Source organism: Hevea brasiliensis, chromosome 1, assembly GCF_030052815.1.
Source record: "Hevea brasiliensis isolate MT/VB/25A 57/8 chromosome 1, ASM3005281v1, whole genome shotgun sequence".
NCBI lineage: Eukaryota > Viridiplantae > Streptophyta > Magnoliopsida > Malpighiales > Euphorbiaceae > Hevea > Hevea brasiliensis.
In genome coordinates this window covers 81,704,774-81,722,416 of record NC_079493.1, presented here as the reverse complement: position 1 = coordinate 81,722,416, position 17,643 = coordinate 81,704,774, and the positions used below count along the sequence as shown (strand labels likewise).

Here is a 17,643-nt window from a genome sequence, read left to right as displayed (position 1 = left end):
AATTAAAACATGAATTGGTGCTCCGGCACACTGAGTGGCATGTCCTGCTCGGCTACACTGTAGACGGGTAAGGAGTGTCACAAGAAGTGTAATTAAAAATGAGAAATGAAAATAAGCAAACAAAGTAAAAAGAAAATGGAATTAAATTGGATTTATGACATAGGATGACATCATTAAAAAGCTTCCCACCAATTAGAAATTGACAAACCAATTAAAATGAGATAAATATAACTAAAATGAAGTAAAAACAAGCACAAAATCTGCTACATCTTCTTCATTTTCAGCCGGCTCCCTTTCTCTCTCTTCTCTCACCATTGTTGATTAGCATTTCTCACTAAAATTCCTTGATAAACCACCATAAGATTTTAATCTGGCTTCACAAAACCTCTTCTTCACACCTTAAGCAACATTTAACCAGTAAAAGGAAAGGGAAAAAGAGAAGATTTGGAGCTTTTGAAAACTATTACAAGAGGTAAGTGCTCTTAACTTCAAGATTTAGTGTTTAAATTGTGTGGATTAGTTGAATTGAGTTGTAAATATGAAGAAGAATTGAAGAAATCATGGGTAATGGCTAAAAAGGAAATTTGGCCAGCTTGGAAGCAAGGGAAATTTCTATGTTTTATTTAGTTTAAACTTACCTCCTAATGCTATTTAACATGTATATGCATGAATTTTTAATAGGAGTAGCATGTGTTGCAAAATTAAGAGAATTGGAGAGTTAGGGTTTAGGGGTAATTAGAATTTTGTTCAACTGACGGTGAATCAGTGTTCTAAGGGTCAATTAGTGAAAATTTGAATGTGTGTGAGGAGGAAATGAAGTGAGTTGTGGCTTGGTATTTGAGTTTGGGTGAGCTGCCTTGGCTGACCTGCAGGACTGGGTGTGAGTCTAGCAGGTTTAGGCAGCTATAAATGGAGTTGTAGAGGTTCAATTGGTGCAAAGCCAATTTTACATGAAACTAGACACATAATGGCATCACTTTGGTGAAGAAATCCTTCCCAGAAAACAAAACTAAGTTGACCTAAAAATTACCCTAATCCGGGTGACTTGCATTCTGCCTGGGCAAAATGACCAAATAAACAGTATTTATTCATTTGGTCATAATTCAGTATAGAAAGGTCCAATTAATCTGAAATTTTACCATCAGAAAGCTGAGACATAGACCTACAACTTTCATGAAGAACACAAATCCAAATTCTGACCATAACCTAGTCAAATTGCCAACCAAATTTAGGTTACCAAATCTGGCAGAACCAGTTTTGCCCAGAATTTTGGATTCTATCCAATCCAACCAGTTATGGTATTTAGGCCATAACTTGAGTTACCAAACTCCAAATGGAGTGATTCAAAAAAGGAAATGTAACTACACTAAATAAGGAACAACTTTCATGAAGACAATTTTGCCAAATTCCTACTGTATAAAAGACAAATAGAACAGTAAATTTAAGGCTTAAAATTTGAAAATTTTGAATAACTAACACTAAGCTTAGAAATGGTATTGGCAACCAATACCAACAATTTTAGATTGCAAAATGTGGTATGTTGGGAGTATTAGAACCAATGTATCTATTGTCTATGTAAAAGTCAATATTTTAGTTGACTAATGAAATGAATAGTAACACCTAAACTTAAATTTCAAGAATTGTACAATTTAAAAGTGTAATATGTCCTAGTACACCTAGCAAGATTGATTTGGATAGGTTGGCATGCCAATAGGGTTCAGTTAACAGTACTGCACATGGCATTATGCCATTCTGACATTGTGTTGATACTTGGCCTTGTGCCTAATGTTATTCTGACTTATTAGTCGCATTACATTTGCATCGGAGATGCATATGTGACCGATGGTGTGACGGCCCGAGGTACTAGATACCCAATGCCAGTTTACCCGTTTATCCAGTCCAGTTATCCAGTATAGGTTACTTGGGCAACCAAAAATGAAAGTGAATAAATTTAATCAAATTATGAATATAACAAGTACAAAATAAATAAGATTACCAATAATGATCGAAAAATTGTCTGCATAAGACATCAAGACATGCACTGCATATTTATTTTCTATTATTTCTTTTTATTTTATTATTGGTACCACTAAGCATTATTGCTTAGTGCGTTGCTTTTAGTCACGCGCAGGTTCTGGAGAGACCGATCGAAAGCCCAGTAGACCACAGACTGAGTGAGATCTTCTGCAGCTTTGCATAGTATCCGTGTCACCTCACCGTCGTCAGTGCATTGGTAGGACACTAGGTTTTATTTTGGCATTTTGTAATTAACTTTTATTTTTAATGTGTAATTAATACTTATGTAATGTATTTTGGGTATTGATGTAAATAATGGAAATTGTGTTTATGAATGAAAAAGTGAATATTTATTTATGACTTTTATATGAATATCATATGAAATGAATGAATGAGAAATGGGAGTATATTTGAGAAATATTGAGATTTTATTGATGAAATGGAGTTTGGGATTGATAGAAAATTTTGGAAGTGTTTTTCACAGGTTCCGAAGAACTGTTTTATCCATTTTTAGCCGGTACTCTGCCGGATTTTCTATAAAATTTGCAGAACCTCAAATAAATTATAATTTCAATAAAAGACTTAAATGAAATATATTGTACTTCATAACTTTGATAAAAATAAATTAAGGAAGAATAAAAGATGATTGAGATAAAATAGGGTGTTCCGGTACACTATGTGACATATCTTACTCGGCTATACTATAGACGGGTAAGGGGTGTCATAGCACTTCTGAGCTCAATATTAATGACAACAAGGAAATTTGAGTAGGTGTCTTCTTTAATTGTTCAATCACATCATACTCACTCTGCTTCATGATTTGCAACAACAATTCATCTTCTTCTTTTATTTCACTGGTTCTCCCCACTCTACTACTTTCCCCACCTTTTCTCCATTCTCAGGTGACTCTCCTGCTTCTGCTTTCCCTTTACTTTTCTTTTCATCAGTGCTGTAACACCTCCCACTTCTAGGAATAAATTCTACTTCTGGATCTGGTAGAGGTGAGTCATTTGTTAGGGCAGGTTTTAATGTGAATTGGAGAGCAGAGTTATTGGAGGGGCCCACATAGGTCATTTTGAAGTGAGCATGAGGGGTGAAACATGATTTAGGGGTGGTGATGGGTTGAGTGTAGGTATGATTGAGGGTAGGAATGGAAGTACTACTAGATGCACTCTATGTATAAACTTGAAAATTATAATTCCAAGGCACAGCATGGGTATTGGTAACTGGCAGCTGTGGTGGGGTACGTATCACTGTCAGGGGTGGTGCTGGCAGTGTTGATGTGATGGGGATAGAAAAAACTATTTTTGGGGCAAATCTTGAGATGTCTTTGCCATAGATGGCGGTGTTCACTTCCTTTTCTTCTTTTGACTTTAATTGGCACCTCAAGATTTTAAGTGATATCATCCTCTGAATTTCCTCCTTAAATTCATCACAATTCTACAACTCGTGATTGGCTGCTCTATCATGATAAGGGCATCCTGAGCCCAACAGATTATTTCCAGAGTCAAGCCCATGTGGCTGTATGTACCTTTCTAGTACTGCCATCATGAGAATCTCATCAAAGTATGGGGTTAACTGATCCACTTCCATAATCAAGTTCTCATCTAGGGATTCTATCATACTCATACCATTCCCTTTTCCTGTGTCATGATGGGGTAGTGGGTTTGAAGTGACATTAGGAGCAGAGTCATTCCCTTCAATCTTCAACCACCCATTCCTAATCAGGGATTGTGCCCTTCCTCGAAGGGCTCCAAAGTTATCTGTTGAATGTCCCACAGCCCTGCCATGATATTCACATCTGGCACTGGATCATACCACCTAGGATATGGCAGCTGGACGGGGTCTAGTGGGAGTGGTAACGGCAGATCAGAATTCCTTAATGGTCTTGGACCAGGTTAAGGAGTTGGTGGTCTGAAAGGAGCATTTTGGTCAGATGGTCTGGGACTGTAAGTAGCTTGGGGAGGATATTATGGGCGAGGATAATTCGGGAATAGAGGAGGAACGTTTGCTACCATTGAATTTTAGGCTGGAGGGTATGGGCAAAAATTTTTTTGTGGTGGTAGGTGAGTCTGCTTTGAAATAGAGTGCACATCCCCTTCCTTCTTTTTCTCAAAATTAGTAGACTTTTTCATAGGACTCTTCCCTACTACTTCTTGTAATCTTCACAATCGGAGATTTGCTTCAATCCTTTCCCCCATCTAAATGATATCAGAAAGCTATTGGAAGTGTTCCCAATCATCAAATTGAAATATGGGGCCTTTAGGGTCTCAATGAGCAAATAGCAAAGTTCATTATCTATTACCAGAGGAAAAACTTTAGCTGCCTTTTCTCTCCATCTCTAGGCATACTCCTTAAAGCTCTCCCTTTCCCTCTGCATCGGGTTTTGGAGGTCTCTCTGTGTGGGAGTGACATCACAATTGAACTTATATTGTTTGAGGAATGCGTCCCCCAAATCCTTCCAGGAGCGTAATCTACTCCTATCCAATTGTATACACCAACGTAAGGCCACCCCTGTGAGGCTTTCATGAAAGAAGTGTACTAAGAGTCTATCATCTTCTGTAAAAGTAGACATCTTAGCTATGTAGGTGGTCAAATGGATGCGCGGGTCGAAGCTTCCACTGTATTTGTCGAATTCTGGGACTTTAAATTTTGGCAGTACCACTACATCTGGCACTAATCTCAGTAAAGAGACATCAACTGAGCCATACATATTTAACCCTTCAATAACTCTTAGTCTTTCCTCTAGAGCAAATAACTTCTCATTTTCTTTCTTTCTATTTTCTCCTCCTATTGCATGAGTTATTCCCCTAATTGGAAAATTAGTTGTAGGGTAAACTGAAGGGATCAGTGCTGAAGGATGAAATTATGCATTCGGGATAGCCTGGTGATAAGAGACAAGTAATTCACTGCTTGGGAATGTTGGATTGAAGGTAATTGTTGGGTCAGGAATGGGAGTTTGGAAGGTGAAAGAAGTTGAGGCTTCATCATGAAGCTTTTGGGCATGAGCATGAATTATTGTTGTAAGTGGAGAAATTATTGGTAAATTTGGTTCCGGTGCTAGCCGAGTGGTTTCTTTGTTTTGGGACATTTCTCTCATCATCTTCATTAACTTTGAGATCTGTTCCCTTAATTCTGAAAATTGCCCCTGTAGGTTCTGCACTTGTTCTTGCTCTTACATTATCCTCTTTGTACGGGATCTTGTTAAGTAAACTCTTCTTGGTACAACTGGTTGCTGGATCGGATTTGCTTTGGGAGCAATATTGGTTTCTTGTAGAAGTAAGTGCATTATCAGTTTTATTTCTACAAATAATTTTATTGTGATTAAAGTTTTAGCTGATCAAAGGATACTGCGGTAAGTAATTGTCGAAATGGTGTCAGCCTAGGGTAAATTACATTATTTTTATAATGGCATCATTCGATAGTCCAACCATGAATGATGGGGCATATGCGTGGTTATGATACTTGTTCATATGGCGCATATGTCTTTTCACATAGCTCTAACGAGGATAAATCCCATGGGAGTTACACTATTCATTCCCTCGCAATTCTTGACTAAGGGTGGCTTATCTGTCTTTCTCCTTTCTTTCCTTGGCGCATTCTTTCTAGATATCCTTGATTAATTATGCCTGATCCTTAAGCTCAAGCTTCCTCCTTTTATTTTCTTACTTGTTTTCTTCCACCAATATCTCATGATATTCCCATCTTTCTCGTAATTTACCGTTTTATATCTCTTTCTCCTTTACTGTGCTTTGGAGCGAAGCCTTCTCTTTTTCCCATTGGGCTTTCCGTCCCTCATGTTCCATTTCTCCTGTCGTCATCTCCTCTCTAAGTCTTTTTACTTCTTTTTCCAATATTTGCTATTGATCTTCTAATTATTTTATGCGTTCCTTCAGTTGTTGGTTCTCAATGGTCAAACTCTGAAGAGGACTAGCTAATCCGGTATTAACTTCTTCCAAACAGACTTCTTAGTGAGATATGCTATCCTCGAATCTTGTCAGTTTAGAGATTTGATACTCCTTGTACCTCCTGTTTCTCCATAGGGAATATTCCTCTGTTATACTCGGCCCTTTAGATGACTGTTCCATCAAGATCACCTTTTCCCAGGATTTGCGCAAAGCTTTTAGTTTGTTTTCTCTAAAAGGTTCATGATAGAAATGAGTTTGACGGAACCCTTCAATATTGGGAATGAATTGAGTCGAGCCAAATTGCCTCATTACCATGGCTGGGATATAACTTGTGCATCCAGTTAGCCCTACCAATGGCACAAAATGATGACCTCCTGTACTGATCAAGATGGGTTGGCCCGTAGTCGATAACTTCCTCCAGCAGTAATTATGACTACTAAAACTTAGAATCTGCTCTTACCGTTGTTGTTCATCCTTTTGACTTATTACTAACTTCACCATCTTTTCAATAATGGGCTGATCAGAGTACCAGGTTAGACCCTTAGTTTCTAGTGGACAGATATGACTGAGGATCCAAAGATACAACAACTGGATGCAACACTTAATGATTCCCTTACCCTGTTGCCGATAATATGTTAAAGTCAAGAAGGTCTCAGCGAGAACGGCTGGTATTGGATTTACATTATGTTTTTCCATTGCCCAAAATAATTCTATGACGTTATGAGTTAAATTTCCCAGAGGTCAGAGGAATAAAACCAGTCCATAAATCCCCAGAGCTAAAACTGACAAAGCCTTATCCCATCTTTTACCCTAAATATGCTGGTCTAAGTGCTTCTTAATGTAAATCCAAGGCCACCCATGCGAGTTTCCCTTAACAGTTTCTTTTACTTTAGCTTCCTCTACTGGGACTCCAATTATGTGCGCGAACCATTTGCATGTCTGTTTGTGATTAAGGTGGAGATAAATACAATTTTGGGCTACATAAGGGATCTCTAGCAGCATCTGATATTCCTCTACCATGGGTGTCGTATCAACATCATTGAAAGAAAATACTTTATAACTGGGATTCCAAGTAGATAACATGGCCTTTAGTGCTAGAGCTTGTGCTTTGATTCGTATTAGAGAGGCAATCTCCCATATTTTTCCTCGAACTGCGTCTGGGCATGATTGGACAATGATTTCTAACTATTTAATAAGTCATCGAAACCTGCTGTTCTGATCTCAATTTTACTGGGATCTAATGGAGGCAATGAATGGGTTTCTACTTCTATCTCACCAGTCTGTAAAGATTCCGAGTCATGGATTGATTTGAATCTTTTTTGAGCATCCTATTTTTGTTTTGAAACCTCTTCGGCTGACTAGCTCAAAGATGCCATTTTAAAGTTTTCCTTATCCTCTGCAAACACCAATTTATAATACCTGTGGAGGAAATAAGTTTGCAAAACAAATTCAGGTAAATTTGGATTATACTGCTTACGTGACAACATCTATACACCTATTAAAGTAGGAAGGTGTTTAGACTATGTTGGCAGTATGATTCAAAATTACCCTCATGTTATTTAAGAAAAGTCTAAAGATATAAGCAGAGTAAGGTGAAAGCAGGCATGTCCCTTTTATCCTAAAATAAGGTAACCGTGACACCGGGCAGGTACTATCTAATTGGATGTTCCTACCCTCAAGGGTGGTTTACTATAGGCTCTGACTAATGTGACAGTTTAGCTCAAGGTCTAATTTTTTAAAGCCACAGGTCCCCAAATTGTCCCTACTATAAACAATAGAGCCAAATTTCACCATTATGATACTAACGAGAAAAATCCACGGGTATCACAATAAGTGAAACAAGTTCCATTCTGAGCAGGAGTCTTCACGGATACTAATGGGGTAAAAACCCACAGGTACCGCTACATGACTCCCTCCTACTTCCTAAAGGTAAGAGAGCCCGGGTGTAGGGCTAAAGTGTGTGAGGACATCGTTTAAGTGGTCAGTGTGTGAAGGGACACATTTACATTACTATAATAAATGAAACAATCAAAATAAACAAAATGGTTAGAGATAATAGTGATAATCAAAATATTAAAACTTCTTATTGTATAAGTTAACCCCCCCCCCCCCCCCATAATTATCAATTTATAAGAGCACAGAATTAAATTTGCTCTTTAGACTTCTAAACCAGGGGTATTTTGGTCTACGTCCCTAACGGAGTTGCCAAGCTGCCGTAAGGGTTTTGCGATCGCTGAACGATTCTAACTAAAGTGGTAAAAGTGAGGAGTTACCACTTTAATTTTAAGGAAAATTAAAGGAAACCATTACTGAAAATAAAAAAACCACTTCCGAAATAGAGATTCTAAGTTCGGAGTCCGTTCACAGGTGGGGAAGGTGTTAGGCACCCCATCTCGTCTCTTAACGAGCGTCAGCAAATTTAACGATATGCTATTAATAACTTTCGATTGATAATTTTGGGGGGGTTTGGAGTCACGATGTCGGTCGGTCCTTATTATTGATAAAAGGAGCGTTTAATATCTCACCATTTTGGGTTTCCCAAGAACACAGGTACATGGGATGACCCTACAATGAATTGGTGTTTTGTTTATTTGATTTGTTACATATTTTATCTAATTTTCCCCTTTTGAATTAGGACTCCAATTCTAAAGAGGTGTTATTTGGGTCCCTAAAGATTCATAATGAATGAGAAGGATTCTCAGTTCACATGTTATATACCTCGATATTTAGGTGTTAGTAATATTAAAATTTTGATTGAAAAGATTTCGGGAAAAAACTATCTCCCAATCTCTTAAAATATTCTTATTAGAATTTTTGCTAAGAGAATTCGGGTGAGGACTCTCTCCCGATCTCTTAAAATGTTTTGTTAGAGTTTTAGCTAAGAGAATTAGGGTAAGGACTCTCTCCTAATCTATTAAAATGTTTTTATTAGAGTTTTTGCTAAGAGAATTTGGGTAAGGACTCTCTCCCGATCTCTTAAAATGTATATATTAGAATTTTTGCTAAGAGAATTCGGGTAAGTACTCTCTCTCAATCTCTAAAAATGTATATATTAGAATTTTTTCTAAGAGAATTTAGGTAAGGACTCTCTCCCAATCTTTTCAAATGTATATATTAGAACTTTCGTAGAGAGGATTCAGGAAAGGACTCTCTCCTGGTTCCCTTCTAATTCATCAAAAGTGAATTTTAAAAGGTCTCGGTCGTGAGACCGAACTTATTTGACCCTATTAGATATGGGAGCATAGCTCGCATCGCCTCTTGCTTTTCATATTATCCTAGGCTTTTAATTTCTGATCTCATGATTTATTTATCCGAACTTTCCTCAATTTATTATGACTCCTCATTTGGAATCTTCTAGACATCTTATTTCGAAGGTTTTCCGTTCGAGCTAATTCCGAATCCCGACCTCATTCTTGTTTTTTAGAACTAGTCTGAGTGGAACCTCTCAATTTGTCTGTACTATTCCTAATCATTTTTATCCTGATCAGGAATCTCCATATTGTCTTCCCCCATCCATACTCCTTACGGTACTTACAGAATATTAGTGTCTTGAACTATCTTTTTTTACACGAAATAACATAAAGAAGTTAAGGAAAACGTAAAAATAAAAGGTAAAACTTACGAACGTTACAAAAAAGGTGAAATAAGTCCAATTCGATGTAAACTTATTCTAAAGATTTGTTGCGACGAAGGATCTAACAAAGACTCTATGTCATGAACATTTGAAAATGATAAGTCAAGCACTTACCTGTAGAAAAGGCTGAAATAATAAGTAAGCTGGTACCGATGTCTTCGTGTATCTGAAGCCACTAAAACTGAGACGGTAAGGTGATTTTGAGAAGTTATAAATGATTGAAATGAGATCTTCTTGGCAGGCGGTGATTGAGTTTTCAAGATCGTGCACTATTGTTCAGGGTATAGATTGCAAGGCCTATAGCTTCCACGGTAAGATTCTTTAGAAAACTTGTTTCTAAAGTCTCTAGGAACCTTGAGAATTTCCGATTGAAAATAAAGCTGTAGCAAAATTCTAGGGTTTTTCCTTAATAATCACCGCTACCTCCATAGCATTGCATGCAGGTATTTATAGGAGATGGGTGCTCGGAGATAGAGGGTCAAGATTTCAGCAGGAGGAAATGAAGGGTTAGGATTCTAGAGGACATAATCCTACATTCCAGAATTAAAGAGAATCAAAATTGAAGGTTAAGATTGCATTCCAAATTCCTGTCCTTTCAACCAACGGTTAGGAGTCACGCCTTACAAAATGGATCCGAAGGTTGGGAACAAAAGGTGCCGAATTAGTTATTTACTTTTGATCTAAGGGCTTCAAATCTATCCTTACAATTAAGATCAACGGTGTAGATTGGAATGTACTGGGCTGCTTTAACGGCCTGCAATCCAATGGCAAGGGGCTGAACTCATAAATTAACAGTTAAGATTGGGAACGGTTGGACTCCTCCATCACCTCCAATCTCTATAGGTTGTTCCTTATTTTACCTGATCTCTCTTATTTCTTGATTCTGACCTATATCAGTCAAAGCAATAAATCCTCCTATTACCAATGAACCGCTTCGAGTTCTACATGTAATAAATGCCAAGGGCTTATATATATGCAGGAGAATTTTATACTTCGTATACTCACAACCTTCCTTCTCCGGTGAATTTCCAATGTTTTATTTTCCCGTTCTTGGCTTTTCCGGCAAGAATTCTTCTCACAACAACCACCTTAATGTTTTTTCGAATGTTTTCTTTGTTCATCTCCTGAAAATGAACAATTCCAGTGATCAGAGGTTTATGAGGGCATCATCTGATGACGGTGAGGGAACTAGACTAATTGATCGATTAAGGTCAAAACTGACTACCGTGCCAATCTTAGATCGGCTTATCATATGGTTTACAGACCGATCTCTGACAAGGGGACCACTAATTTCAATCTTAATATCAGTGACCGCCTCTTGAAGTTCATTTGGCTCCTCACCATCTCGGGGATCCTGATCGTAGCTTGGTTCTGGTCGATGACATTGACAAAGACACTGAGCTTCCCGTAGTCTTTGCCATAGTTGACGAGAGCTACCCTCCCGATCTCCTCGTATCTCTTGAACGGAATCTTGAAATCGGGAGTGGTTCAATCCACAGGAACAAGATAGGTAAAATGTAGTGGAGGAAAATTTGTAATTATTGATCTTGAGAGATCGCCCAAATGATATAATCAGACCTTTTGGAAATGCAATGAAGTTTTATTTATTCAAAATTGATGGTTTATTTTATTTTATTATTGCATTATTTTTTGATCTCTTATAACTGTATCCGATCTGATCTCATAACTCACACTCATTGACCGATCTCTCCTGATCGCTCTTTAAATATCCGATCTCCCTGCCACGTTTCTGGAATTCACCTTTAATGAGTCATCAAAATAGTCCAATCCTGTTAACCGATGCGCCTCTTGGGGCTTTATGAGCATTTAATGCTCAGGCAGGCATAAATAGGGAGGAGTATTGGCCATTTGCCTACTTACGCCATTTTAAGACTCTCTGAGCAACTGCGACATTCTTTCCTACCTTCTGAAGTTTTTCGACATCATTTTACACTTCGGTAAAAGCTTTAATTTTTCTCGATCAATTTCATCTTTATCTTTGAAAATGAGTGATACCGACAGTCAAAGAGTTGCCAGTCTTCCTTTTGTTCATATTTTGTGGACATCGGATGAAGGCGAAGTGGCCAGATCGAGTGAGCGACCTGAACCTTCTACGACCACAGTCCCAGTCCATGGTCGAGAGACCAAGTCAAAACAAGCATCGTCTTCAAAGAAAGAGAACTTATCTGTGGACGAGTTGCCATCGATCCTCAAGGAGACTGATCTTCAATCTATTAGTCAAAAGTACAACCTTCCGACTGACTCCTTCGAACTTATCAGATGTCACGGTGATCTTCGAGCCAATCATTTCTTTGAAGAAACTGACCCGATCATGGTGTATGAAGAATAATTAAAAGCAGGGCTTCGGTTTCCCCTTAACGAATTCTATAGAGTCGTTCTGAAGTTCCATCATGTCTGTGTAGCCTAGGTGCATCCGAACTCCTGGCAGACTCTGGTGGCCTTCAGAGGTTTATACTGAGCTAAAAAGCTCGAGCCCACAGCGAAGGTTTTTGCCTAGTTGCATAGGCTCGCTCGATGAAAAGACGATGAGTTTTGGTTTTTCCAAGCCAAGCCGAACTGTGGGCTCTTCACCGATCTCCCTTCCTCATTGAAGAACAGGAAAAATTATTTTTTCATATTGAGGAGCAAGGATCCGAATGGCTTTGAGGGTATTCCACGTAGTTGGCAGTATTTGGTTCCTTCAGTTCCAAAGAAGATCGCCCTAAATAAGGATGAGAATGCCATGGTAAAAGAGTTGAAGGATCAGGTGGCCACTCATAAGTACTCATGTTTGGATGAGGTTATGGCCGAACTGAAATGGTGGTTGATACAAGTGATCGCCCATAAGGAATATGAGCTGTAACTCTCTAACCTCGACCCCAGGATCAGTATAATCTAGATCTTCAGTCTCCTAACTTTGGTGATCTTACTAAATTAATCTCTGTGCAGGTATGGCGGGAGGCAAGAGTGCAAAGGAGAGCCGTAAGAGAAAAAGAGAGCTTGCTCAGAAAGTCCAGGAAATGAAAGTTGCTGCTGCTCCTGCTCAGATGCTAAGTCAAGACTTGGTAGAAGTACTGAGCTCTTCGTTCTGACCTCCAGAGCAGCCAACCTCGAAGGTAGAGATCATTCCTTCTCCACCTTGATAAGCTGAACCTCCACCGCCACCAGTCTCTTCAAGTGCAGAAGGGGGGCCTTCCCGACCAGTCGTAAGGACACTCTCTTGAGGTGCTCAAGTCCTTATCCATTCTCTGGAAAGAAACTGTTCAGTTTGGGGTAATCCTGATCTAGCCAAGGTCCTGGGCACCACCATCTGTTTTCAAGAAGATCAAAATAGATTGGCCTAGGATAGCATTGACGATCTCCTTGCTCAAACGATGAGCTTAGGTTTGGAGACTATTGCGAACTAGCATATGATCAGGGAAAAGGCCCATCTCTTAAGACAGGAGATTCTAAAGGCGGTCCAGGATGTAGCTACCACCAAGGCCCAACTCTCTACTGCCCAGGATCACATCGCCCAGATAGAAGATTAGACAAAGTCTTACAAGGAAAGGATAGCTGAACTGGAGCAGGAACTTGAAGATGCTACAGCCTGTCGATCTGCTGATGTCACTCGACTTACTAAAGAGATTAAGGCGAAAGAAGAAGAAGCCTTGGCGAGAGAGGCTGGTGCTTATGTGAATGCTTATGGTGATCTTCTAGCCGAGCTCGTGAACCACTATCCTGAGGAAGACTTCTCCTGGATGGAGGACCTTCTCCCGAGAGCTGAAGAAGATAGTGAGGAGGAGCCTGAAAGAGAGAGAGAGGGAATGATGAAACTGAAAATGTACCTGAAGAGCAGGTTAGGGGAGACCCTCCTGTCAAATGACTTGTATATTTTCTATTTTGATATGAATTAAGTCTTTTCTTGCTCAATTTTCTTGATGAGATCGGAAAACATCCAAACCTAATTGCATGAGTATTGAATAGAATTAACTCTTAATCAATTGCATAAAGTCAAACATTAAACCTGAGACTGGTTATTAATCATAAAACATCAAGCCACTTTAAGAGATCGGAAAATCATTACACGTGAACATGAGATTGGATGGTGCTATGACTGAATATCGACTGAAACCTTGAAACATTTGAAGAGTGATTTGAAAATGACTTGAGCTTATTAGGGTCGAAATCATTATTTAGATATCGAATAAAACCTTAGCTTTGTTGAGAAATGTTTGAATAATTTGAGGTAGATACCTGATCACAAAACTATATGCAGATTTGAAATTTTGAGGTATTTGAACATAGTGAGATCGAAAAACAATAGCCTGTAAGATCGAATGGTCTGAAGATCCAATATCGATCTGAACACATCAAATAAAGACGAAGAGATTGGAAAACAACCTAACTTGAACGTGAGATCGGGTTATTCTGTAGATGAACCATTGTTGAGTTCAGAAAGGTGACCTGTGATCAGGTCATTAGTTGAGAATGGATAACATTAAGATAGTAAATCCATTCAAGAAAACATTTGAAGTTACAACTTCATTACAACTTTAAAAGAAAATTAAGTTATGCATTTGAGGGTCGACTAAAATATGGTATCTACAAGGAGGATGCAAAGTATGGGATATTCACTGTGCTTAGCACGCAAGTAATGTCAACTTTGTTACACTACTATAGCTGGCGATTCTGTTAGAAAGAAATTCTTAGGTGTATATAGCTTATTTGTATAGTACAAATTAATTAGTTGAGCCAATAGAATATTGTTAACCAATTCTAAACCATCCACATTAATTTTAAACATATTTTATAGGGTTCATTTTTCATTCAAATTAGAAATTCTAAAGTTAAGGGTCAAAATTAAGGCTAAAAAAATCAACCCTACAGCCAAAATCAAGCCTAATTTGGCCAAGTCAAAACACTAATTGGGCCCATGATTTAATCTACCAAAATGCACTAAACATTAAAGTAGAAATTTCTCACATTGGTTGATCAAGATTCATGATGAAAATATAAAAATGCCATCATAGCCATACCTTCGAAACTGCACCACCGCGCCCCCCGCCCCTCTTCCCCTTCCTTTTTTTTTTTTTTTTTTTTTGCCCTTTATAGTCAAAGCTGCATTTTGACCTCTAAACTTCCACTTTTATCCAGTTAAGTCTGTATGAAATATTCCAAAGTCATCCTAAACACATTGCTCATACCATTCCAAGCTTTAGTTTTCATCATTAGGCTCCACTATGCAATCCAATCATACATGCACATAAAGGTGCAAAAATAGGCATTTAAATGAACAGAATTATGAAACCAAGGTGACTGCTAGTGTTCTTTTGCTATTATGCTAAGCTTGAATTGACTTAATTACAACAATAGGTAAAGTTAATATGAACCCTTTTCATGTTTATGTGATATTTAATATGATATAAATTGACTAAAATACTAGAGTTTTACCATTGATGCGTTAATTATGGCTCCGCCACTGATGCTATACTGTGGTTCTTATCACTAATGCCTTGACTGTGGCCGTCATTGATGTGATACTATGGTTCTTACTATTGATGCTTTAATTGTGGCTCCATCATAGATGTGATACAATGGTCTTTCACTACTAGTAAATGTGTTACCAAGGCTTTGCTTATGCCATTTTAATATTATATTCACATTGTTGAAAATACATAATTTGAGTGAGGTATCCCATTTGATTATGTGAAATCATTTCTGTTTATGAGACACTTAAGTATTGTTAAGGTAGTTGCATATGTTAAAGTGAAAGGTTGGTGTAAATAGAGGGAAATCTCCATAGTGTGATTATTTGTTCTCGAGGAACATGAGTTGAAGAAATATATTGATGGAGCTTAGGCAGTGTAATGAATGCTAAGCAAGCTAGACAACAATTTCCTAAGCACGGACTGGTAATCAGGTAACTTCTAAATTATTATTGTTTATGTTTCACTCGTTTATGAGAGGATGTTTTTTGGTTGGCCGCAGTTCTTCCATCGAAGATGGGTAGAGATGGAAGGGTATAGTTGTGACGCTTTTAGCTCCTCCATGCAAAGAACAATGCACATGTTAGACATGAACACAATTAAGCTATGGGAAATGTGCGTGAGTATAAACATGAATCATTCTAAAAGTTTTAAGAATTATATTTTTGTATTCATGTTACGTTGAGCATGTGATGTCCAATTCTTTTTATTTATTGACTTAATAGTATAATTATTTATTAATTTATTTAGCCAAGAGAAGTAGTTTATAGGTTGGTCCTATCAACGAAACTCAGCTAAGTCAAGGGAGTCGCTTGTTTTTACTTGCGTTGTGTTACATAATATGTACCGAGTCATATATATTTTTTAACAAGTTTGAAATTTGATTGTGAACTGAAATTGGTCACTATTCACAGATGGAATAAGGTTCACTTTACTGGAAAAATTCTGCACGATTTTTTATAAGATTTTACACCATTAAATTGCGAATTTTATAAACTAAATAAGTGCTTGAATGAATTATATTATCTAAATAAATGTTAAGATGAAATCGGAAGAATGAATAATGATAAGAGTAATTTAGCGTTACATGTTTTCAATCTGACATTTATATTGTTGTTTTCAATTTCATATCTAATTTGTCATTTTTCATTTAATAAAGATAAAATTGAGTGTATTGCGTTGCTATCATACAACAGAAAGCATAGTGAGATATATTCAGAGGGGAGGAGATGGAGCACAAAGAGATGTCAAAGTTCTCTCTCTCTCTCTCTCTCTCTCTCTCTCTCTCTCTTTACATTTCATAATCCACTAATCATAAATTAGGATAAATTTGAATAAAAGGATTATTCTATTTATGGAATCAAATTTTGAAGCTAAGAATTATTTCAAATAGAATATAACTAAATTGATTTATGGTTTTTCATAATTTTAGGGGCCATTTTGCATTTTAGCTTAAAATAAATGGGTGAAAACAAAAATTTAAAGGTAAAATATTTTATCTCATAAAACCCATACGATCAACTTTAGCTAGATATGCTAAGACTATAATTATTTTTTTTTTTTTAAATGTCAATAGTTTGAGTTTTTTTTTGAGAATTTTGCATGAAATAAATGTGAGTAAAATTAAGTTTCTGCATATGATTCTTAGCCATTAAGCCTCTATGTATATTAGTTATATAAAGTAAAATTAATGGGATAAGGCATAGCACAATAGAAAGAAAAAAAAAAAAAAAAAAGATAAAATGGCATAGCTCACAAGACAAGACGGTTGGCAATTCCATTTAAAGGGCTCTTGAATGCACCAACAATTGACCGTAATTTGGTTGGTGCAATATTTGATTCTGATCCAACATGCAGTCGTATTCAAAGTAGCCAAATTGTGCTGGGGATAAGGCCTTTGTGTACTAATAGATTTGGAAATATGCGTGGTTTGGGTGGGAATGTCTCCCATTATAATAGGTACAACAATCCCATTAAAATCCAATTAAAATGATTATCTATGTAAGATTGATGGCCCAATTGCAATAATATTGAAGGAAATGAACGTGATAGATATGTTAAAAAGTGATCAGCCAAAACTTACTCTTTCTTCCTTTTTTTATTTTTTTAATTTTATATTTTTTTATTTATAATTAACTTCAATTAAAACTCGAACTTGAAATTTAATTATTTTGGAGATAACTCTACTATTGGTTGATCAATGCAAACTCTTTATATATTATTTTTTAATATATTTCATAATTTTTTAAGTGATTTGTATTTTTTTTAAAATTAATTGTTAATTAGATTAGTTTACTGTTTCAGTTTTATAGATCATGCATATCAAAATTTAAGCTAATTGGATTACTGAATAATTTTCGTCTAAATAGATTCTTAAAATTAAACATTTTATTAAAGGTAAGTTATATAGATAGAAATCTTATTCATATTTAATTGACATAAGATTTAACATGAATGATCTCTACGAATAAAACATAAAAATTTAATAGTAGAGTTTTCATTACAAAAAATAATCAGTTTTGCAATTAATTATTGTAATTGACTAAAATCGATTGCTATTAGCAATTAATTTTACAATCGATTTGTGATTTCAGTTCTTTTAGTAAAATAGTTTATT

General features: G+C 36.8%; 1 protein-coding gene across 1 annotated transcript; it reads right to left on the bottom strand.

Moving 5' to 3' along the window:
* Positions 1–10,073: 10,073 nt before the first annotated feature.
* LOC131183184 (60S ribosomal protein L14-1-like) lies at positions 10,074–11,444 on the bottom strand. The gene is made up of 6 exons (XM_058153420.1): positions 11,440–11,444; positions 10,900–11,014; positions 10,567–10,682; positions 10,419–10,446; positions 10,232–10,312; positions 10,074–10,088 (listed from the first exon to the last, which is right to left on the bottom strand). Exons 1-6 carry the CDS (start codon positions 11,442–11,444, stop codon positions 10,074–10,076), a joined length of 360 nt encoding a protein of 119 aa, XP_058009403.1.
* Positions 11,445–17,643: the final 6,199 nt, after the last annotated feature.